Source organism: Passer domesticus, chromosome 28, assembly GCF_036417665.1.
Source record: "Passer domesticus isolate bPasDom1 chromosome 28, bPasDom1.hap1, whole genome shotgun sequence".
Classification (NCBI taxonomy): domain Eukaryota; kingdom Metazoa; phylum Chordata; class Aves; order Passeriformes; family Passeridae; genus Passer; species Passer domesticus.
In genome coordinates this window covers 1,676,811-1,700,204 of record NC_087501.1, presented here as the reverse complement: position 1 = coordinate 1,700,204, position 23,394 = coordinate 1,676,811, and the positions used below count along the sequence as shown (strand labels likewise).

Below are 23,394 nucleotides of genomic sequence, written 5' to 3'. Positions count from 1 at the left end.
CCTTCCTGCACAGCCATTCCCACCTGGCCAGGCAGCTCAGCCTGCCTGCAGTTCTTTCCTTCCTCTGCTGTCAGGGGCCAGAAATGCCCAGGCCTGCACTTAGGAAAAAGCACTCCTTGTAAATAAAATGCATTTTCTGAATCACACTTCAGACTTCTCATGTTCTTCACTCGGCCTAAAATGGACAAATCCGACACAACCAGGAAAAATGGACAAACCTGACACAAAAACCTAAAATGGACAAACCCAACAAAAAAACCAAAAATGGATAAACCCAACACAACCAGGAAAAATGGACAAAGCCAACACAACCAGGAAAAATGGACAAACTCAACACAAACAGCAAAAAATGGACAAACTCAACACAAACAGCAAAAACGGACAAAGCCAACATAAAAAACAAAAATGGACAAACCCAACACAACCAGAAAAAAATGGACAAACCCGACACAACCAGCAAAAGTGGACAAAGCCAACACAACCAGCAAAAATGGATAAACCAAACACAACCAGAAAAAATGTACAAACTCGACACAAACAAAAATGGACAAAGTCAACACAACCAGGAGAAATGGACAAACCCGACACAAAAACCAAAAATGGACAAACCCAATACAAATAGCAAAAAATGGGCAAACCCAACACAACCAGCAAAAATGGACAAACCCAACACAACCAGAAAAAATGGACAAACCCAACACAACCAGCAAAAATGGACAAAGCCAGCACAACCAAGCTTTCTGCAGCCGGTGCAGAGCTCACAAAAGCAGCAGCAGCTCGCAGTGCCCAGCTCCCTGAGCTGTGTCACTCAGCAGCCACACTGTAAAAGACACTTCCTTTGCTCAGTGAGGCAGGCCAAGAACTCTGAGTAGCATGAGTGTTTCTAAAGTCCAACTGTAAGATAAGAAAAGCCAATTTTCAAATAGTTCTCTCCTCATATTCCCAGAAGGAACAAGACGATCAGCGAGCCAAGCCTTTGCAGCTGAGTGGCTGATGCTTTAAAGTTGCAATTTAGGAGAAGACTCATCCTGAGCATGCCAAAATCTCTTCTGGAGAAGGGCCCAATAAATGGAAATTAAACCCAAGCAAACCATTCTCTTCTTTAACAAGAGAGTGAGACATTCAGGGGCCATCTCCAGAGTTTTGCACCCCTGAGGGGAATGCAGGTGTGGAGAGAGACACTGCAGTGGCTCCTGCCCTTCAGCAGGTGCCCTCCTCCTCCTCACTGGGACAAGGTGCTCCAGAACCCAAAGCTGCAGCAGCTCAAGCCTCCCCAGCCTTGGTCCTCCTGGCACTTTTTCAGACTCCACTTTTCCATTTCTGCTGTTGCACCTCTCAGGGGAGCTGTGGGTTTATCCAGGCCCCCACCAGAAGGGTCACAGAATGGAGCCCACACTCTACACCAAGACCTCAGGTGAGTGGAGTGCTCTGCAGCTGGCAGGAGGACATGAAGACACTTGGTTCAGAGGCTGCTGTTGATCCAAAAACCTCCTTAAGCTTTCCTGGGTTTGGACTGGCTGCCAGAGGTCTCGTGGCTCTCACAGATGCCATTTACCTGAGAAGCTGTGCAGCATCTCTTTATTAGCTCTTCAAAAATAACACAAACCAGCCCAAAAGCATCTTCTGCCTTCCCAGATCCTGCAGGAGCAGTTCTGAGAGGCCTCCAGAGCACAGAGGCTCTGAGGGGTGATGCAATCCTTGGAGGAAACGCTGTTATCTCGTGCCACACTCCACACCAGAGAGCTCACTGCCAAACCCTGCAGGTCACAGACCCACAGGGGCTCAGGGCAGAGCAGGACAAGCCTCCAAGCCCAGCCTCAGTCCAAGAACATTCCTCTCCTCCTGGCTGCCAGGGGGTATGCAAAAAAACCCAACCAATAAACAAGTAGCCATGAGTTAATTTCTGTTAATCAGCAGATGAAGTGCAGAGTGCTGCAGGCACACACTCGGTCCTGGCTGGAAGGGAGCTGCTGCCCGTTCCTTCCACCAGGAATGCTCATCCCAGAGGCATCACAGGGTAAAAAACACATCCACAGGTCCTGACTGGCAGGGATTTCACACATGAGCTCAGCTCTCTGCTGTTGCCTGCCCTTGGCAGAATTGGGAGTTAATTACGTTCCTTCAGGCAAAAAGGCACAAAAATGCACAAATTTCTCCACCCTGCCTTGCTGGCGTCCCTCAGCCCTCATGCTAACAGAGAAAAATCATCCCTCCGCATCCTTGCAAGCTCCTGCCACCCTGACAAAATGCACACCTTGCTCTGGATGCAGGGAAAATCCTGATGCTGGGAAAATCCCAAATATTCCAGCTGTGCTGGGAGAGGGGAGGTTTGCTCACTGCAGTCAGCTTGGGGTGGCCACAGCCAGCGGTAATTAATCACACTGGGAATATTTTTACAAAAAATGTACAATTTGTCAGCAAGGACAAACGTTTGGGCTTTTTAGCAACATCTCACTGCTTCCCTCATTGTTCTGTATCTGAATTTTCACTCTGTGCCAATTCCTTGGCACCAGCGTGTGGAGCCTGAGCCCACAAATCCTCTCACAGAACACAAAAGGAGAGACCACCCTGGCCCAGCCAGTAAGCCAGGCCTACCTTCCACAGCACTGGGCTGATCTTGGTGTGAGCTTCACCCTGGGCTGCTCAGCACCTGCACAGGACCCAAGCAGCAAAGAGGACACAGCCCTAAACAGCAAACAGCTCCTCCAAAGGGCAAGCAGCACCTCCAAACAGCAAAATTAAAGCTACTCCAAATAACATAAAGGTACTCCAAATAACATAAAGGTACTCCAAATAACATAAAGCTACTCCAAATAACCTAAAACTTGAGTCTAAATTGAGAAAATAGACACAGTTTGGGATTTGGCCATCAAAGAACAAGAGGCATGGTCTCTGGAAGGTTCCTCACCAGGGCATGGGGTGGAACCAGATGATCTTTAGGGACCTCCCAGCTCAAACCATGCTGTGATTGCATCCAAGTGTTGAAGGAAATGTGATAACCAGCTCCACCACAGAAAATCTCTCACCAGTGGTTAAACAAGCAGGTCCAGGGGTGCATTGTACTCAGGAACAGCTGAACAGCCACAGTGCTCCTCCAGAATTCCACTGGAGACCAAGGAAATTCTTACATCAGCTCCTGGTCATTTCTGCACCAGAAAAATGCCAGAACAGGAATTCTGCAGCTGCCAAAGCAGGCAGCTTTTCTTGGATACCTTGATATCCACACTGGGGCCAGGCTGCCTGCTTTAAAGCTCATGTTTGCACCCAAATCCATCATCCTGTGAGGGAGGCTCAGAACTCGTGGATTTTACTGGGGGAACAGCACAGAACTGGAATGAAGGACCTGCTGAAGTTGCATTAGCTCAGAGGTAACAGCACATCCATGAGATGTGAGCAGTCCTTCAGTCCTGCTTCAGCTCCCAGGGAAATGCAGCTGACAAAAGCTCTTTGCAGCACAAATCATGCTCTGGGCTTGTTTGGGTTCAGCCTTTTTCCATTTGTAGCAATAGTTATTCCAATTAATTACTGAAAATGAATGAGCCAGGTAGGTCTTGCCACTGAATAAATGAAATAAATCTTCCCCCTGGAGCATCAGGACCACTGGCACACTGAAGCAGCCAGTGTGTCAGTGTTAGGTTTTACCCAGTATTTTGTAATAAGGGGTTATGTAATTCCAAGTCATTTGTACTGATGGAATGTGGGAGCTACTGCAAAACACTCCAGAGGATCAGTCAGAAACTTTGTCTGTGAGTGCTTTTGGCAACTTGCAAATACTTTCCTGTCTCTGAAATTGATGGTTGTTCATGGCAGTGCCATGGCTCTGGCAGGCATCACCTCCACTGTTTCCAAGCCTTTGGTTCAAAAGAGCTGCTCTTGATCAAGAAAATCAGGACAACCATTTCAGCTAGTATTTTTTAAAGTTTTTTCTTTCTTTTATTTAATTGTCGTATTGCTTTGGTATGAAGCTTTCCAAAGCTCAGCACAAAATGATTCCACATTGCTCCATCCACATCTGCAAAGAGCAGCACTGCTGCAGTGCCAAGGAGGTGACAGTGCCACAATTAGTGATGAAAAAGTGAGGCAGGAAGTTATCTTCTGCACAAACAGCTAAACACTCAAAATATGCATTTGATTAACTGAAGAAACAAAGAAAGTGTGACTCAGCTAGGGGAAATAAAGCTCTTTAAATGAGGCTCTCGAGCTGCTCTCCATCCCAGCAGCTGAGTTCAGCCCCCTCCCAAGGGAGTAGCCCCTCTCTGGGCTGGTTTGTACCTGGAGCTGCTGCTGTGGGGGCAGCTGGGGGGGCACAGGGGCAGGGACCCAGCCCGGGGGCACGAGCAGAGCTCCCTGCTCCTCTCAGCCCTGGAGCTGGTGCTGCAGGAACAATTCTGCACATCCCAGCCCTGGAGCGGGTCTCTGCAGGAGCAATTCTGCATTCTCTGCACATCCCAACCCTGGAGTTGGTCTCTGCAAGAACAATTCTGCATTCCCTGCACCTCTCAGCCCTGGAATTGGTGCCTGCAGGAACAATTCTGCACATCCCAGACCTGGAATTGGTCTCTGCAGGAACAATTCTGCACATCCCAGACCTGGAATTGGTGCCTGCAGGAACAATTCTGCATTCCCTGCACATCCCAGCCCTGGAATTGGTGCCTGCAGGAACAATTCTGCACATCCCAGCCCTGGAGCTGGTGCCTGCAGGAACAATTCTGCACATCCCAGACCTGGAATTGGTGCCTGCAGGAACAATTCTGCACATCCCAGCCCTGGAGCTGGTGCTGCAGGAACAATTCTGCACCCCCGGCTCTGGGGAGGGCAGAGGGGTCCCGGGTGCTGCCCTGCTCCCAGGCACTGCTTGAAGAACCTCGGGAGCACACTCAGCTCAGTAGACACAAAGCTCCCACCCTGGGAAAGCCTGTAACGCTGTGATCACAGAGCACAAAGGGATTTAGGCACCCGACCTACCAAAGAGTTACCACAACAATAACAGAGCAAGAGTCGGGAGCTGCAGAGCTCCCCTGGGGACACAGTGGCTCCCACAAAACCCAAACCCAAAGGAAACCTCCTCGGTACCAGCCCGTGCCCAGGGAAAGAGCTCAGTGGGGAAGAACAAAGCAGGGCTGACTTACTTGTCCAGGATGAAATACAAATCAAAGCCCCCGTAGCAGGCAGGGCCACCGTTCTCTCTCTTCCCACCTTGGCCATCACAGGTGAGGGTAAAAACTGCGAGGAAGGCACACTGGAAGCCAAATCTCAAGATGCTCTGCTTTGCAATGGCCATTATATCCAGAGAGGAGGAGAAAAAGAAATCTCTTCTTCCGAGGCTCCTTTATTTCCCAGGTTTCTCCACAAAAGCCATTCAATAACCTTTAAAAGGCAGAGATGTATATTGTATTCCTTAAAACTCCACTCGCAACAGTTGTCCACAGGAATTGCAAGACTTTCCCCCTTGTTTCCCTCGCACTTCTGTTTCTTGGTTTCAGATTTCAAGATGCACAATACTGTATTTCACTTTTTTTTTTTTTTTTTAAAGGGACTTGACCCTCAGTCTCCCTCGCAGCTCTGGGAAAGCAGCACCATTGTTTGCCAGGAGCAGCAGCAGCCTCCTCACAAATCTCGCTTTGTCACGGACTTCAGAAAATACAGGGAGGGTTTGTGGCTTCCCCCCCCTTTAATTATTATTGTTATTATTAAAGATGGCAAGCTCTGCTTTTCCTCAGCAAGAGAAGCTCACAGAATGCCATCTCGTGGCCACAACTCCAGCACGTTCACAGCTGCACGGGACTGAGCTCTCCCAGCATGGAATCTCAGCTTAAGCTGAGTTAGGACGGACCTAAAGCCCAGCCCATCCCACCCCTGCCCTGGCAGGGACACCTCCAGCTGTCCCAGGCTGCTCCAAACCCTGTCCAGCCTGGCCTTGGGCACTGCCAGGGACCCAGGGGAGCCACAGCTGCCCTGGGAATTCCATCCCACCCTCACAGGGAGGAATTCCTTCCCAAAATCCCACCTAAGCCTGCCTTCAAGGCCATTCCTCCCATCCTGTCACTGCATCTTTGCTCCCCACACAGACAGAAGAGATGTGCAGAGGACAGAAGAGATGTGCACAGACATCTTTGTCCCCACAAAGACAGAAGACATGTACACACTCATCTTTGCTCCCCACACAGGCAACACCTGAGTTTAAAGACCTTTCCAATCTTGGGGCAGCTTCCCAGGAGTGCAAAGCCATGCCAGGCTTCCTGCCTGGCATTTTCTCACTCCTGAGGGGTGCCTGGGCTTATCAAAGCCTGCCCCAAATCACCAGCCTCAGTTCAACCCCTAAAGCCTAAACTCTCCCTTTCCGAGGAAACTCAGTGGGAAATGTAAATCCGTCCACACTCACCTCTCCTGTCTCCCTCCACGAGCACCACAGGCCCCAAAAGCAGACAGGAGAGCTCACAAGGAGCACCTTTCCCCACTGAGGGAGCCCCTGTACCAGTAAAAGCTGAACTGGAGGTGCCAGGGGCTCCCAAATTTCCCTCCCAGACCCTCAGGCCACACCAACAACCCCAATCTCCTAAGTGCCAACCCCTGGTGAGCGGAGCAGCTTCCAGGGGATGCAATGCCCCTGTGTCAGGGTTTGCAGCTGCCCTGCACTGCTCAAAGCATTACATCTGTCTTTAAAACATCCCTGAGCAAAGCTGGAGGAGGAGATCAGGTTCTCTGTGGGGTCAGGGTGACACGAGGCCCAGGAGAGCTTGGGGAAAAGCCAAGGAATGAAGCATCAGGTGGAGCTGTGAGGGCTCTGAGATGGAGGGAGCTGCTGGCCAAGGGGAGCACCGAGCTTCATCCTGAAATTCTGGATTCCTCCAGGACTAATCCTCGGGTGTGTATTTTTGTTTGTGATCTGGTAAGAGCAGCACCAACACCCACGTGGGACACAGGAGGGGTGATGCAATTTGTCTGCCCTTTCTCCTCCTCACTAAAAATGCCAGAAACAAGACAAATTATGAAGATTGCAGGTTGTGTGTGAGAGACCTTGGGAAGGCTGAGTGTGTTCTGGTCAATAATGAGGTGTTTTAATTGCACACAGAGGTGCAAAGTCAAGCTCCAGCTGGTGCCTTTGGCTTTGGGAGCACCTTTGGGTGACTCTGGGCTGGTTCCCTTTGGCTCCCAGGGGTCTGACCTGGCTGATGGGTAATGGATTTTGTCAAGATCTAAAAATCCCACTCCCTGTTTTGCTGGGGACCTCAGGAAGCTGCTACAGCACCGTGTGGAAGCTCCCCACACTCCCAGTGTTGTTCTGGCAATGAAATTATCTCAGCACAGGAATTCCTGCAGACACCTTGGAGTTCTGGCTGTGTCTCCAGTGCTGAGCTGGAACTGGCACCACTGCACTCCCCTGGTGCTGTGGCATTGCAGGCTCCTCTGGGTGGGATCGAGGGCCTTTTCCATCTCAGCTGTGCAACTCGAGGCTGACACTCAGTGGCCAAGAGGGTTTTTTTCTTCCCTGGACTGCTGTAATTTTTCAAAGATTTGAGCAACAAGAATCCCAGCCTTGCTTTATGTTAGGGACAAAACAACTCTGTAAATCCCACAAAGGTGACTTCCCTTCCCCTAAAAAAAGATAAATTAATTGTTTTTCACTTCTTTCTATCTGCCTTTTGTGCCCCCTAGATTTTTAATGTGAAGCATCTTTCCCCGGGCAGGGAAGGAAGGTCCTGCCTGTGAATGCCTTGTTTGTGCCTTGCCCAGCTCTCTGGCTGTGCTGGGGTGAAAAGAGCAATGAAAGGGTTCAAATGGGGCAAAATATTTTCGTGGATGTGTTCTTAGATGAAAAAGTGTAGAGTAATGACAAACAGGCTGGAGTTATTCCATGATGAAGGAATTTAATTGAAAGCTCTGCTCACCAACTGATCTGTTCTCAATCTTCAGGAAGGAACCTCTTGAAAGAAGAGATGCCAGGGAATAACTCCAGCAGGGTTGGGTTTGGGCAGCAGCTACGAGGCTGCTGCTGGAGCATCCCACGAGGCTCAGGAAAGGCTCAGGAAAGGATTTACACAAAGTTTTTGTTGTGGCAGTAGGTGAGGGCCAGATATTGAAGGACATCGAGCTTGAGGCACGATCCCAGATTGAATTGGGGCTCTTCAAAAACAAGGAAAGAAAAACAATTACCACCGGACAGACTAAGATGCTGTTAAGTGCTCTGGGTTAAGTCATCAGTCAGCTCTGAGCTGAAGGACAGAGGTGCTTAGAAACACCATTTTTTGACTGGGTATTTCAGGGGAGCTCAGTGTGGCCAAAACACTCTGAGCCCAAAATTAAGCCCCATTAAGTTGTAAGGGTTTGGTTTGGGTCATTTATGGGGCTGTGACCCCACCCTGTGCCAGTCCTGATCTGCAAAGATGTCAAATTCATTGTACAGCTGCCGCAGCCCTTGGTTTCCGTGGGTTTCGAGGTGGAAGAGCAGCAATTGTGCATTATTCATTCCCCAAGGAAACAAATGCCAGGTCATTTAGAGACAGAATGCCTCTGTTTGCACTCACCGTGGACTTCATAACCCACATAAGTTGAGAGCCCTCTGCACATGGAGAAGATGTCTGGCCCATAAGATTCGAGGTCACGGATGGTTCTCCTGACGAGGGTGAATGTGATCTCCTTTGCAGGGGGTCTTGGACGGTTCTGGTTCTAAACACCAAACACCAGCATTCAGCAGGATCAATGCCCTGCTCTATTCAACTCCTAGTTTTAGTTGTTATAAACATTTTAAGAATAATCTAACTGGCCAAACATGTAAACCCTCCGCTGGAAGCATCTGAACAAGGGTATTCCAATTTTCAAAAGCTGAAAGTTACATTGTTGTAAAATATAATTGAAATTGACAAAAATATCTAATTAATGGTGTGATGAACCTGGTCTTTAAAGCACCTGTTGGTTTTGAAAACAGCAAGGTCTCACTTTGCACTAAGAACAGCTTTCCAAGTAGCTGCTCCTTTTCAATCTTACCCTGATGTCTGCAGCCAGCTGGGGAAGTGCATCAAAGCTGGGCATCTCTGTTCTGTTCATGATGGAAAGGTAGCAAGCTCTCTCTGGCAGCACTTTGGTTGCCATAAAACCCTGGAAAATGAAGTTATTGACCACATGGAATTTAATCATTAATACTGGAATTTCATACATATTTTTTAAAGTAAAAACCAGTTTTTATTAGATGTATGAGCTGCTCTCTGAACAAGAGACTGCACTCACTGTGTCATAGTTCCAGATGGTTTTCCAGTACTCATGGTTGGTCTTTTGCTCAATACTTGCCACCAGCCATTTCCTATTGATGGTCATGATTTGGTAGCCCCCACTAATGGAGATTTTCTTGCTTACTTCAGTCTGTTGATGCTAGAAAAAGAAATGAAAGAACACTTAGGCTTTCCAGTGATTTCCTCCCCAAGGCTTTAGAAAAATGAAAGATTCAAGGATTTCTCTGAAGCAGGGAACATAGAAAGAGCAGCATTGTGGAATTGTTCATTTATACTCACATAATCAGCAAGGGCTGGAGTCAGGACGAGTCCAAGAAGGACTGCAGTCAAAATCTGAAATGAAAATCAAATACAAAATGAAACTGCAACTCTGGCTGACAAATCTGGTCATGGCACTCCTCCTTCCCTTTTCCTAATCTGATGTTCAAGGGTCCCCCTTGGATCCCTTTTTTGCTTTCAGCCTGGGATTGCATCCGTGCCCCCAAAGGGAGGCACCCTCGCTGTACCCCAGGGTGCTCACAGTAGACACATTTCACACTTGCTCTCTCAAGAGCTGAACCTCAAGTTGTTTCTCAGAGCTGTGCAGGCACACACAGGCATTCTACAAGAGTAAAGAGGAGAAAGCTTTTCCATTTCTTCTGCTCTGGCATTGCAGGAAGGGCTTGATGCACTGGTGCAGTGCTGCAATGGTGCAAAAGCGTTGGCAATAACGGGCATGGATGAGGTTTCCTGCTTTCTGAATAATGTACAGCCAAGCCGTGAAGAAAGCCTTCCCTGCTCAGCTCCTCTGGGGAACAGGGGCTGAGCTGCTCCTTCTGGAGGAGCACAGTGTCCCCAGAGAAAGCCTTAGTGCTGCAGAGAGGCAGAAGCCCTTCAGAGAGACAAAGGAATGGGTCTGAGTCAAAGTTTCAGTTTAAAAGGAAGAAAAGCATGCATACTTACAGAGAAATCCATCCTGACTGCAGAGCTGATGCTGCTGAAGGCAGAATAAATGATGTGAGCCTCCCACCTTTTATTTGTTTTCAGAATTAGGTGTGGAAGGGCTGAATGCTGCAATAAAATTATTTTGTCGTTTGTTTCCCTGCTGCATGTCCCTGAAAATTATTTCCTTGTGTAGCTGCTTGATAAATGTGGGGATTGTACTTTTGGAAGTTTTGATCTGCTGGAGTCTGATGATTATGAGGTAGGAATCTGTTGGTAGGCAAAAAAAGAAAATGTTTTATTGCCTCCTTCAGCAATGCCACGTGTATGATGTTTCTCCTGCTCAAGCATAACCCCAGTGCCAGAGCAGTGTGAACTTTCATTGGAGCTTTTCTTGATGTTCCAATTTTTGGGATAGATTACAGGAGGTAAGGATTTAGCTTTGTGGATTCCCAGCAGTGTTCCTCTCAATAAAGCATTGGCTGCAGTAGCCATGTTTTGGGGAATTATTGCTCTTGGAGATCAGATTAAAGGGGAGATGGTTTGTGGCCTCAGAGGGGAGGCTGGGAAGGCTACAAGAGCCATCAGTGTTCTTGTGTCAGGCTTTACATTCAGGCTTTACCCCAACTGGGAACTTCAGAGGGAAACGTGGGAGTGACACTGCTCATATCAGGAATATTGGTTCCCTGACCCAGGCAGGGAACAAGGGATAATCACTCACCCCTGACAGCCTTGGAACATTATCTACCCGTGCCACAGCCTGAGCGGAACAGGACCATTGTTACCAACTCGGGACAGGCCAGGGTGGAAATCTCCTGGAATTAAGGACAATCATCTCATCCTGACTCACAAACAGCAGTGCTAAGTGGGGCCTTTGAGCTGCCCTGGACTGCAGTGGGCTCCTCAAGCTTCTCCTGTGGAGTGGGATGTCTCCTGGAGCTTGCAAAGCCTCAGGTTTGCAGTCAAAATTTGATTCCTTGAAGGCTGGGCTGGTATTCCCCACTCCTTGAGACTCAACCCTCACCCACTGAGAAGTGCAAAGGCATTTGACCCCTTTCAGTGAACTCCAGGGGAATTTTTAACAGGTCCTTCTGCACACATAGATAGAGATGTAAACAGCTCTGGGCCTGTGTGTGTGTCCAGGAGTGATTAGGGTATGAATGCTGCTACCTTGAATCTATATCTCAGTCTTTGTTGTAATTGTAGTCAACGCTATTGAATCGCCTTGTAAATGAGTCAGTGTTTAAATGCTCTTAAACCCTTTGCACCCTCACCCTTTGCACCCCTGGGCTCTGTGTATGCCATTCTGCAGTGGGATCAGCTGAAGAGGATTTAAGTATGCAGGAGAAGTATTTGTTATGATGATAAATTCATTTGTGTTAACTGTTGTGGACAGTTATTATCATGGAGACATTCCCTTGGATGTTGAATTGGTCCAAACTTTCATTTTAAAGGATTTTGATGAGGAGGATCTGAGTGCTCATGGTTCTCCTAAGCTCCAACTTTATGTGACTTGCTGAGACTGTTGATTTGCCTCTGAGTGCTGAAGGAGAGAGAGAATATTGTCCTGTGGACGTGTCACGAGTGTGTGTCGCCCCTGGAGCAGAGCCCTTCTCTCTTTCATGTTTCAGCATGTGGAGCTCCATCCCTGCCAAAAGGGAGATTTCTCCCCTGCAGTCCCCACCCCTTTGGCATTTTCACTTTGTCAGAAATCACTAAGAGTTCTCTCAGTGCCAAGAAAAGCTCAAAACCACTTAAAAGGTGCCCAGCCTTAAGAGTTTTATGAGAAAGTGATAGATATACTTACAGGGAACTTCATTTGGATGGCAAGCCAGGCCAGCTCTGCTGCTAATTGATGTGTACTCTTGCTTTTTATACATTATATCCCCAAGTTAAATCTGAAAATGGGTTTACCTTATTGGCAGGTGCCCTGTGTTCACAGAAGCATGACGAGTTTCCTGGGGAAGTGCTCTGATAAGAGGAGGCTTTGATACCTGCCTGATTGAATTCATGGCATACAGGGAGCTGAGAGAAAGGTGCTCATGGTAAGCTCAGTGCATTGAACAGTCACTTTTAAATGGAAAACAATGATCATCAGAAGCAGAGCAGATTCCCAGTAAACTTGCAGTGATGCTTTGTGCCAATGTGCACCTGATTATGGACTAAGGGCTGATTTGAGTATGCCAGAAACTGAGGGATGTTGGTGCTAAAGGCAGATTTGTATTCACCTGGTTAACCTGGGGCAGCCTGCCATTTTTGTTAGAGAAAAGGAAATAATCTTGATTGTAAAGATTTGAGCAACAGGAATCCCAACCTTGCCTCATTTTAGGAACAGAACAACTCTGTAAATCCCACAAAAATCCCACAAAAGAGAGTCCCCTTCCCCTAAAAAAGGCAAATTCAATGCTTTACCCTTCTTTCTTTCTGCCTCTTGTGCCACCTGAATCAAGATTCTCAATGTGAGGCATCTTTCCCCAAACAGGGAAGGAAGGTCCTCACTGTGAATGCCTTGTTTGTAGCATACACACCCTGGGGCTTGCCCAGCTCTTTGTCTGTGTCCTGTGCTGAGAGCTGGCAATCAAAAGAGCATTTGAAGGGCTTAAATGGGGCAGATAGGAGACAATAAAAATATTTTTAGAGGAGTTCTTAAATGAAAAAGGGTACAGTAATGAGAAACAAGCTGGAATTAATACATAATGAAGGACTTTATTTGAAAGATGTGGTCACCAGTTGATCTGTGTCAGCACTAAATCCCCAAGACCATCTCTAAAAGGAGATGTGAGGGAAGAATTGCACCAGGGTTTGCCTTGGGCAGCAGCTCGGATCCTCGGTTCTTGATTGAAGAAAGGTAAGGTTTTCAGGCCTTGATATTGCCACCACAGTAATTCAGATTCACAAGTTTGAGGGCATCAAGTGAGATACATGATCCCTGATTCACTTGGGGTCCTATACAAACATCAAAAATAGTAAAAAAAGGGGAAAAAAAAAGAGGCACTGGCTTAGATGATTTTAAGTGCTCTGTGCATTCACATTGCATGAGCCTTTTCAATCCCATTGAGCCCTTTCAGCTGCCAAAGCAAGCCTAAAGCAAAGCAAGCAGTGAGTCCATGGAGCTACTGCTAAGGCAGAATGCAACAGCTGGAGCCTGAGTTGGCTTTCCAAGAAAGAATTGGAGACCATCAGCTTGGAGAAAGGTTCAGAATACTTGGATGGTCCCTCAGGATTAACCCCTCTGAGTAAAAGAATTACTTGAATATATTTCAAAAGAATCGTTTTTGACCTCAGTAGAAGAACCTCTGTGATTGACAACTGACAATGATTCAGGAGATTTATACACATCTCCATAACCACAGCTGCTCTTCTACAATGATGCACGTTTGTTGCTCACTTTGTGTCAATCTCAAGGTGGGAGAGCAGCAATTGTCCATTTGTCATTCCCCAAGGAAAACAAATATCAGGTCATTTAGAGACAGAATTCCTTTGTTTGCACTCACCATGAACTTCATAAGCCAGGTAGGTGGTGAGTCCACTGCACATGGCGAAGACATCTGACCCATAAGACCTGAGGTTGTTGACCAGTCCATTGGTGACAAAGGTGATCTTCTTGGTAGGTCTTCCAAGGCCAACCTGGTTCTAAAGAACAAAAACCAGCATTCAGCAGGCTCAGTGCAAGGAGCTGGTTCCTGCTAGGGCTGTTCCTAGCTCAGGAAGGATGACTCAAGGCTGGGTTTTGGAGTCCCAACTGCCTTTAGGGGCACCTTTCAGTCCTTGGGAAACTGTGGGACCACTGGCAAGCCTTGAAGGCAGCTCCAAAGGCAGATGGTTCTAAGGGAGCCAAGGTGCAGGAGCCTGAGGGGAAGCAACAGCACAAGGAGAGTGCTGAAGAGGAGAAGAGGAGTTCAGCCGCTCTGTGGAGCCAGAGCTCCTTGCAAGGCATGTGCTCAGTCACTGCCCTGGCCCCTCAGGGGCACCCGGGCTGTCAGCTGGCAGGAGAAGTCTCCTCCTGATTCCCTTCTGCCCTACAGCTCTTCCTGCTATTGAAAATGTGGTTTTTTACCAACTCAGTCCTCAGACTTCAAGGGAAGCTTGTGTTTAGCAAAGGTGAATATGCTGAATGCTGAGATCATTTGTATGCCTGTGCTAATGTGGATGGCTGAACTAAAGAAACATGGTGTGTAGTCCTCTTCAAAAAGTTTGAAAGCTTATTAAAATATTTTTTCTACAAAACTGAAATATTTTTTCTTCCTCATTTAGATATTCTGAAGAAAACATATTTTTCTAGACTTTGAGAATAAGACTTGCTGAAACATACTCAGCAAAGAATCTAAAGTCTTGGTTACTGAGGTAATATAAAAAGTCAATTGAAATACTGATTTAAATAATTGTAAAAATAATCTATTTAATTTGGGACTTGGACTCAAAATAAACCTGCACTAAAAGGCATCCAAAAGAGCATATTGTAATTTCTGAAAGCCTTCAAACGATGTACCTGAAAAATATCACTGAAAATATCCATGAAAATAGCCATTAAAATGGCTTTTAATTTACCAGTTGGTTAAGAGGACTTTGAAAACAGCAGTGTTTCAGGCAAAAAAAGCAATTTCAAATACAGTACAATATTCCAAACAACTGCTAATTTTGAACCTTACCTTGTTCTCTGAAGCATATCTGATGAGAGCATCAAAGGTGGGCATCTCATTTCTGTTCATGGTGGAAATGTAGCACGTTCTCTCTTGCACCACTTTGGTTGCAATGATGCCCTGTAAAAAAAACCCAAAAACTTATTGAGCACTTGCAGCTTGGTTTTCCACCCAAAAATATGGGATAGACTCAGACTAACAAGAGTAACAAATGCTGAGAGGTTCTACCCCTAATCTTGGACTCTGGATGGTGAGAATACAGAAACATTCCCTGTCCCTGGGCTGTACCAAGGGCCAGTCTGCCAGTAGGGCTTTAGAAGGAGCCCCCTCCCTGGCACTCACCGAGTTGTAGTTCCAGATGGTTTTCCAGGAGAACTGCTCACTCCTCTGCTCAATAATCACCTCACGTGTTTGACTGCTGAGGGTCATGTTTTGGAAAACACAGGCACCAGAGAAATGGCAGTTGTTACCTGTCTGCTGAGACTGAAAAGCCAAGAGAAAGCAGATATTTAGCATTTGAAGAAAGACAGTGATGTCCCCAAATTTTCTGAAAAATCCCTGCCACAATGGAAGAAGTGCTGGCTGCTGAGGAGTGCTGCCATGGCCCTCATTCTTTCCAAAGGACCCAGAATCAAGGCTGTGGTGTTGGGCAAAGGCTGTAAGGATTCTTTCTAGGAATTCAGTGAATCCTTGCTGATTCTGACAGCTGCCATCTGGTGCCATTAGAGGTCAATGCATGTTGGAGCAATGGCCAGAGTAAATCCACACTCAAGGTCCTGAACAGAAACCTCTGCTGACCCATTGCTCTGTTTCATCATCTGCAACCTCAGGCAGGAACCTCTCAAAAGAGGAGATGCCAGGCAAGAAGGACATCAGCGCTGGCTTTGGGCAGCTTTGAACGCCCCAAACTGATTCAAGAAAGGTAAGAGCTAAGGTTTTCTCACCTGTCCATTGCCATGGAAATTACCAGTGCAGTACTTCAGATCCACAACTCCCAGGACATCGAGGGTAATACATGATCCCAGGTTCAACTGGGGTCCTTGCACAGCTGGAAAAGAAAAGAAAATACACCATCAGCTGATGCCCAAGACCTTGGCTGACCTTCTATAGAAGGGTGATGTTGCTCAAAGCACACCAGGTATGAATAGTTGCTGTTCTGGGAATGTTTGAGCTGTGCAAGGGACAGATTCTCTTGGAGTCCCCAGTGAGCACTGGCTCTGTGGCTCAGCCTGGAATGCTCACAAAGACCTGCTCCTGAACACCCTTGGGGATGTCCTGTGCAGAAATTGTGGCTCTATTGCACTTTATCCTGAGGGTCCCAATGGCTGAGTATGGCAATGCAAGGCAGCTGCCAGTTCATGGGCCCAAACTCATTAAGCTTTACTGGAAAGGAACTGGAATGTTTGGTTTGGATAATTTATGGGGCATGTGACACCATCCTGTTCCAGTCCTGATCTGCAAAGATGTTGAACTATTTCTGCAACTGCTGAGGCCTTGGTTTCTGCCTGACTTGAGGTGGAAATGCAGCAATTGGTAATTCATCAGGAGAGAAAAATGCAGATCACTAAGAAACACAATTCCTTTGCTTGCACTCACCATGAACTTCATAAGCCATGTAGGTGGTGAGTCCACTGCACATAGAGAAGACATCTGACCCATAAGACCTGAGGTTGTTCACCAATGCACTGGCAACAAAGGTGATCTTCTTGGTAGAACTTCCAAAACCAATCTGATTCTAAACAAGAAATTACAGCAGTTAGCAAGATAATTATCAGGAACTGGTTCCTGCTAGGCACATTCCCTAGGGGAAAGGCTGTGGAATAGGGAGACACTCTCTCATACCCAAAAGGAAAAGGGAGTCTGGAAAAGAGCAGCTGCAATGCCAGGTCCAGAGCCGGCCAATGCAGTTTGGGACTGAATAGTCAGTGTAGGACTTTGAGATCTTGGCATGCCTTGCAAGACAATAAAGATCCTTGATAGACTCCTCAGAGAAAGGCTTTGCCAAGAAAACTGCAGAGCTCAACATCCTCATAGAAAGTGGAGATGAGAATGGTGCAAGCCCCTTTGTTCTTTCAGCAAAGCATTCCTAGGAAAAATTCCCAAGCCCCAATAGTGTTGAGAGAAAGAAAATCCTACCACTTGTGAACAACATAATGGAGTCCAGAAGGAAAAAGCACATGAAGAAATGGATCAGTGAACTCCAGGATAATAAATCTAAATCTGCTATTCCCCTGGAATCTTACCCTGCTCTGTTCAGCCAGGTGAGCCAGGTTATCAAAGCGGGGCATCTCGCTTTTGTTCATGATGGAAATGTAGCAGGCGTTCTGTTGAGTGACTTTGGTTGCAATGACACCCTGTGAAATAAAAGTTTTTAGCACTCACATTTCAGTCTTTCAACCCTTGGGATTGTGAAGACATTTTCTGAAAACCAGAATGAGTGCAGAATATTCATACCTGAAATTGTGCACTCAACATGGCCAAAATGAAGGAACAATCACCGTCCCTGGTCCAGCTGTACAGACAGCCAGACTCCTTGGATTTTTTTGAAGAAGTCCCACCCGTGCCACTCACCGTGTTGTAGTTCCAGATGGTTTTCCAGGACCCACTGAAGGTCTTTTGCTCAATGATGGCCACACGCCATTGCCTGTTGATGGTCACAATTTGGGACTGGCCCCCAATGATGACTTGAGTGTGGTTGATGATGCCGCCTTGCGTGTTGTTGTTGAAGATGTCCCCGGGAATCTGCTGAGACTGAAAAGTCAAGGGAAAGAAGACATTTCATCTTTGAAGAAAGAGACAGTGATGTCAGCAAAGCTACAGAAAAATTCCTGCCACAATGGAAGAAGTGCTGGCTGCTGGGGAGTGCTGCCACTGCCCTCATTCTTTTCCAAAGGACCCAGAATCAAGGCTGTGGAGTTGGGCAGAGGCCGTGAGGATTCTTTCTAGGAATTCAGTGAATCAATGCTGCATCTGACAGCTGTCATCTGGTGCATTCAGAAATTGATCAGTGCAAGAGGGCTGGCCACAATGAATCCATGTTCAAGATCCTGGATGGAAATATCTGTTCACCCATTGCTCTCTTTCAGCATCTGCACCCTCAGGCAGGTGCCTCACAAAAGAGGAGATGCCAGGCATGAAGGGCATCAGGGTTGGCTTTGGGCAGCTGCTCAGAAACCCTCCCCCCAAAATGTGGTTGAAGAAAGGTAAGGGTAAGATTTTCTCACTTGTCCATTGCCATTGCCAGTGCAGTACTTCAGATCCACAACTCCCAGGACATCGAGGGTAATGCATGATCCCAGATTGACTTGGACTCCTTGGGAAGACAGAAAGGAAGAAACAGAACCCCATGAGCTGATGCCTAAGACCTTGGCTGCCATTTAAATGGTCAGTCAGCTCTGATCTGGAGGACAGCTGCTGACATTTAGGGTGACACTTTTTATTGACTGGGCATTACACGATAGCTCAGTGTGAGCTGAAACACTCTGGGCCCTAATTTAAGCCTCTTTAGCTTCCCAGGAAGGAGCTGTAAGGGTTTGCTTTGGGTCTTTTTTGAGGGCTGTGCCACCCCCCTGCTCCAGTCCTGATCTGCAAACATGTTGAACCCTTCATACAACTGCTAAAGCCCCCAGGGTTCTTCCTGACTCAAGGTGGAAGGGCAGCAATTGTCCATTGGTCATTCCCCAAGGGAAACAAATGCCAGGTCACTCAGAGACAGAATTCCTTTGTTTGCACTCACTATGAACTTCATAAGCCATGTAGGTGGTGAGTCCACTACACATGGAGAAGACATCTGACCCATAAGACCTGAGGTTGCTGACCAATCCATTGGCAACAAAGGTGATCTTCTTGGTAGGTCTTCCATGACCAAACTGGTTCTAAAGAACAAAAACCAGCAATGAGTAAGATATGCTTCCTGCTAGATATATTCCCTAGGTGAAAGGCTGTGGAACAGGGAGATGCCCTCTTAGAACCCAAAGGAAAAGGGAATCTGGGCAAGAGCAGCTGCAATGCCAGGTTCAGAGCCGGCCAATGCAGTTTGGGACTGAATACTCTGAGTAAGACTTTGAGATCTTGGCATGCCAAGAGAATCAAGACCCTTGATGGGCTCCTCAGAGAAAGGCTTTGCCAAGCAAACTGTGGAGCTCAACATCCTCAGAGGAATTGGAAATGAGAATGGTGCATCCCCCTTTCATATTTCAGCGAAACATTCCTAGGAAAAATTCCCATGCCTCACTAGTGTTGAGAGAAAGAAAATCCTATCACTTGTGAACAACATTCTCCTGTCCAGAAGGAAAAAGCCCATGAAGAAATGGATCAATGAACTCCAGGATAATAAATCTGCTATTCCCCTGGAATCTTACCCTGCTCTGTTCAGCCAGGTGAGCCAGGTTATCAAAGCGGGGCATCTCGCTTTTGTTCATGATGGAAATGTAGCAGGCGTTCTGTTGAGTGACTTTGGTTGCAATGACACCCTGTGAAATAAAAGCTTTTAGCACTCACATTTCAGTCTTTCAACCCTTGGGATTGTGAAGGCATTTTCTGAAAACCAGAATGAGTGCAGAATATTCATGCCTGAAACTGTGCACTCAACATGGCCAAAATGAAGGAACAATCACCGTCCCTGGTCCAGCTGTACAGACAGCCAGACTCCTTGGATTTTTTTGAAGAAGTCCCACCCGTGCCACTCACCGTGTTGTAGTTCCAGATGGTTTTCCAGGACCCACTGAAGGTCTTTTGCTCAATGATGGCCACACGCCATTGCCTGTTGATGGTCACAATTTGGGACTGGCCCCCAATGATGACTTGAGTGTGGTTGATGATGCCGCCTTGCGTGTTGTTGTTGAAGATGTCCCCGGGAATCTGCTGAGACTGAAAAGTCAAGGGAAAGAAGACATTTCATCTTTGAAGAAAGAGACAGTGATGTCAGCAAAGCTACAGAAAAATTCCTGCCACAATGGAAGAAGTGCTGGCTGCTGGGGAGTGCTGCCACTGCCCTCATTCTTTTCCAAAGGACCCAGAATCAAGGCTGTGGAGTTTGGCAGAGGCCGTGAGGATTCTTTCTAGGAATTCAGTGAATCAATGCTGCATCTGACAGCTGCCATCTGGTGCATTCAGAAATTGATCAGTGCAAGAGGGCTGGCCACAATAAATCCATGTTCAAGATCCTGGATGGAAACATCTGTTCACCCATTGCTCTCTTTCAGCATCTGCACCCTCAGGCAGGAGCCTCACAAAAGAGAAGATGCCAGGCATGAAGGGCATCAGGGTTGGCTTTGGGCAGCTGCTCAGAAACCCTCCCCCCAAAATGTGGTTGAAGAAAGGTAAGGGTAAGATTTTCTCACTTGTCCATTGCCATTGCCAGTGCAGTACTTCAGATCCACAACTCCCAGGACATCGAGGGTAATGCATGATCCCAGATTGACTTGGACTCCTTGGGAAGACAGAAAGGAAGAAACAGAACCCCATGAGCTGATGCCTAAGACCTTGGCTGCCATTTAAATGGTCAGTCAGCTCTGACCTGGAGGACAGCTGGTGACACGTAGGGTGACACTTTTTATTAACTGGGCATTACACGGGCGGCCAGTGTGAGCTGAAACACTCTGGGGCCTAACTTAAGCCTCCTTTAGCTTCCCGGAAAGGAGCTGTAAGGGTTTGCTTTGGGTCATTTATATGGGGCTGTGACACCACCCTGTTCCAGTCGTGATCTGCAAACACGTTGAAACCTTTGTACAAGTGCTGCAGCCCCAGGGTTCCTTCCTGACTCCATGTGGAAGAGCAGCAATTGTCCATTGGTCATTCCCCAAGGGAAACAAATGCCAGGTCCTTTAGAGACAGAATTCCTTTGCTTGTACTCACCATGAACTTCATAAGCCATGTAGGTGGTGAGTCCACTGCACATGGAGAAGACATCTGACCCATAAGACCTGAGGTTGCTGACCAATCCATTGGCGACAAAGGTGATCTTCTTGGTTGGTCTTCCGTGACCAAATTGGTTCTAAAGAACAAATACCAGCAATCAGCAAGATCAGTACAGGGATCTGATTGTTGCTAGATATATTCCCTAGGTGAAAGGCTGTGGAATAGGGTGATGCTCTCCCGCACCCCAAAGGAAAAGGGAGTCTGGGCAAGAGCAGCTGCAATGCCAGGTTCAGAGCCAGCCAATGCAGTTTGGGATGGAATAGTCAGTGTAGGACTTTGAGATCTTGGCATGCCAAGAGAATCAAGACCCTTGATGGGCTTCTCAGAGAAAGGCTTTGCCAAGCAAGCCGCAGAGCTCAACATCCTCAGAGAAAGTGGAGATGAGAATGGTGCAGCCCCCTTTGTTCTTTCAGGAAAGCAATCCTAGGAAAAATTCCCAAGCTCCACTAGTGTTGAGAGAAAGGAAATCCTGCCACTTTTGACAACATTCTCCTGTCCAGAAGGAAAACGCACATGAAGATATCGGGCCAATGAACTCCAGGGTTAGGAATATGCTAGAACTTGGGAACCTTACCTTGCTCTCTTGTGCCAGGTGAGCCAGATTATTGAAGCTGGGCATCTCATTTCTGTTCATGATGGAAATGTAGCAGGCGTTCTGTTGAGTGACTTTGGTTGCAATGACACCCTGTGAAACCAAGGTATTGAGAACTCACACTTTAGTCTTTCTACCATTGGATTTGGAGAAACCCCTCTGTTAAAACAGAATCAAATTCTGAGTGTTCCTACCCCAAGCTGTGCACTCAACATTGTCAGAAGAAGGAAACAAACCCCATCCCTAGGCCAGCTCTACCAGGAGCCAGTGTCCTCATACACATTGTGAACAAGAGTCCTTCACTGCCGCTCACCGTGTTGTAGTTCCAGATGGTTTTCCAGGACCCAATGCCAGCCTTTTTCTCAATGACGGCCACAAGCCATTGCCTGTTGATGGTCACAATTTGGGACTGGCCACCAATGATGACTTGTGTGTTGCCATCACCACCAGGAATCTGCTGAGACTGAAAAGCCAAGGGAAAGAAGACGTTTCATCTTTGAAGGGAACCAGTGATGTCCCCAAAGCTTCTGAAAAATCCCTGCCACAATGGAAGAAGTGCTGCTTCCTGGGAAATGCCAGCCCTGTTCTCTGTCTATTCCAAAGGACCCAGAACCAAGGCTGTGACAGTGGGCAAAGGCTGTAAGGAGGACAGGCCAGTCAATCCATGCTCAAAATCCCACACAGATACCTGTCCTCACCCATTGCTCTGTTTCAGCATCGGCATCCTCAACAAGGCACCTCACAAAGAGAAGATGCCAGACAAGGGCTTCAGGGTTGGCTTTGGGCAGCAGCTCACAAAGCGTCCCCCCAAATGAGGGTCAAGACAGGTAAGGGTAAGGTTTTCTCACTTGTCCATTGCCATTGCCAGTGCAGTACTTCAGATCCACGACTCTCAGGACATCGAGGGTAATGCATGATCCCAGATTGACTTGGACTCCTTGGGAAGACAGAAAGGAAGAAACAAAACCCCATGAGCTGATGCTTAAGACCTTGGCTGCCGTTCAAATGATCAGTCAACTCTGACCTGGAGGACAGCTGTTCTTAGCGGGACACTTTTTATTGACTGGGCATTAACGGGAGGCCAGTGTGAGCTGAAACACTCTGGGCCCTAAGTTAATCCTCCTTTAGTTTCTCAGGAAGGAGCAGTAAGGGTTTGGTTTGAGTCATTTAGAGTGGATGTGCCACCACCCTGTTCCACTCCTGATCTGCAAACATGTTGAACCCTTCATACAACTGCTAAAGCCCCCAGGGTTCTTCCTGACTCAATGTGGAAGGGCAGCAATTGTCCATTGGTCATTCCCCAAGAGAATCAAATGCCAGGTCATTTAGAGATAGAATTTGTTTGCACTCACCATGAACTTCATAAGCCATGTAGGTGGTGAGTCCACTGCACATGGAGAAGACATCTGACCCATAAGACCTGAGGTTGCTGACCAATCCATTGGCAACAAAGGTGATCTTCTTGGTAGGTCTTCCGTGACCAAACTGGTTCTAAAGAACAAATATCAGCAATCAGCAAAATCAGGACAGGGATATGGTTGCTGCTAGATGCATTCCTTAGGGGAAAGGCTGTGGAATAAAGAGATCCTTTCCCGCACTCCAAAGGAAAAGGGAGTCTGGGCAAGAGCAGCTGCAATGCCAGGTTCAGAGCCAGCCAATGCTGTTTGGGACAGAATAGTCTCTGTAGGACTTTGAGATCTCGGCTTGCCAAGAGAATCAAGACCCTTGATGGGCTCCTCAGAGAATGTATTTGCCAAGCAAACCGCAGAGCTCAACAACCTCAGAGAAAGTGGAGATGAGAATGGTGCAGCCCCCTTTGTTCTTTCAGCAAAGCATTCCTAGGAAAAATTCCCAAGCTCCACTATGTTGAAAGAAAGATAATCCTGCCTGTTTTGACAAAATTCTCCTGTTCAGAAGGAAAAAGCACATGAAGGAATCGGGCCAATGAACTCCAGGGTCAGGAATTTGCTAGAACTTGGGAACCTTACCCTGCTCTCTTGTGCCAGGTGAGCCAGATTATTGAAGCTGGGCATCTCATTTCTGTTCATGATGGAAATGTAGCAGGCGTTCTGTTGAGTGACTTTGGTTGCAATGA

The 23,394-nt window shown here is 47.2% G+C and overlaps 3 protein-coding genes across 4 annotated transcripts in view; all 3 read right to left on the bottom strand.

Annotated features, from left to right (window-relative positions):
• ANTXR1 (ANTXR cell adhesion molecule 1) overlaps nt 1-5,784 on the bottom strand; it is a 65,998-nt gene extending 60,214 nt beyond the window's left edge. Inside the window, 1 exon segment of the mRNA XM_064400386.1 lies at nt 5,130-5,784. Coding sequence (XP_064256456.1) covers nt 5,130-5,281 — 152 coding nt within the window. The 5' untranslated portion in view covers nt 5,282-5,784.
• A 2,125-nt stretch (nt 5,785-7,909) lies between these two features.
• Nucleotides 7,910-10,913, bottom strand: GKN1 (gastrokine 1). The gene is made up of 7 exons (XM_064400594.1): nt 10,870-10,913; nt 10,170-10,418; nt 9,507-9,560; nt 9,226-9,366; nt 8,986-9,096; nt 8,526-8,667; nt 7,910-8,124 (listed from the first exon to the last, which is right to left on the bottom strand). The coding sequence occupies exons 2-7, from the start codon at nt 10,179-10,181 to the stop codon at nt 8,036-8,038; spliced, it is 549 nt and encodes a 182-aa protein (XP_064256664.1). The 5' UTR covers nt 10,182-10,418; nt 10,870-10,913; the 3' UTR covers nt 7,910-8,035.
• A 1,963-nt stretch (nt 10,914-12,876) lies between these two features.
• Nucleotides 12,877-22,786, bottom strand: LOC135287148 (uncharacterized). 2 transcript variants are annotated; one of them, XM_064400486.1, is made up of 14 exons: nt 22,652-22,786; nt 22,148-22,236; nt 19,478-19,657; nt 19,150-19,260; nt 18,525-18,663; nt 18,013-18,101; nt 17,360-17,539; nt 17,032-17,142; nt 16,385-16,523; nt 15,733-15,836; nt 15,131-15,271; nt 14,798-14,908; nt 13,643-13,781; nt 12,877-13,094 (listed from the first exon to the last, which is right to left on the bottom strand). In XM_064400486.1, exons 1-14 carry the CDS (start codon nt 22,692-22,694, stop codon nt 13,006-13,008), a joined length of 1,665 nt encoding a protein of 554 aa, XP_064256556.1. In that variant the 5' UTR covers nt 22,695-22,786; the 3' UTR covers nt 12,877-13,005. The 2 variants fall into 2 exon arrangements, with proteins under 2 accessions (XP_064256556.1, XP_064256557.1); XM_064400487.1 differs by lacking the exons at nt 22,148-22,236; nt 22,652-22,786 and adding an exon at nt 20,131-20,218.
• Between the last annotated feature and the right edge of the window lie 608 nt (nt 22,787-23,394).

What these genes read in the sequence shown, in the direction of transcription:
- LOC135287148 (XM_064400486.1), bottom strand. Translation starts at nt 22,694, where the DNA reads ATGTGCAGTGGACTCACCACCTACATGGCTTATGAAGTTCATG. An exon ending in CATGGCTTATGAAGTTCATG is followed by an intron (nt 15,837 to 16,384) that starts GTGAGTGCAAGC and finishes TTTCTTTTCCAG; the next exon opens with CTGTGCAAGGACCCCAGTTG. An exon ending in CCTGGCTTATGAAGTTCATG is followed by an intron (nt 13,095 to 13,642) that starts GTGAGTGCAAAC and finishes ATGTTTGTATAG; the next exon opens with GACCCCAAGTGAATCAGGGA.
- GKN1 (XM_064400594.1), bottom strand. An exon ending in CTCCAGCCCTTGCTGATTAT is followed by an intron (nt 9,367 to 9,506) that starts GTGAGTATAAAT and finishes TTCTTTTTCTAG; the next exon opens with CATCAACAGACTGAAGTAAG. An exon ending in TGTGGGTTATGAAGTCCACG is followed by an intron (nt 8,125 to 8,525) that starts GTGAGTGCAAAC and finishes TTGTTTTTGAAG; the next exon opens with AGCCCCAATTCAATCTGGGA.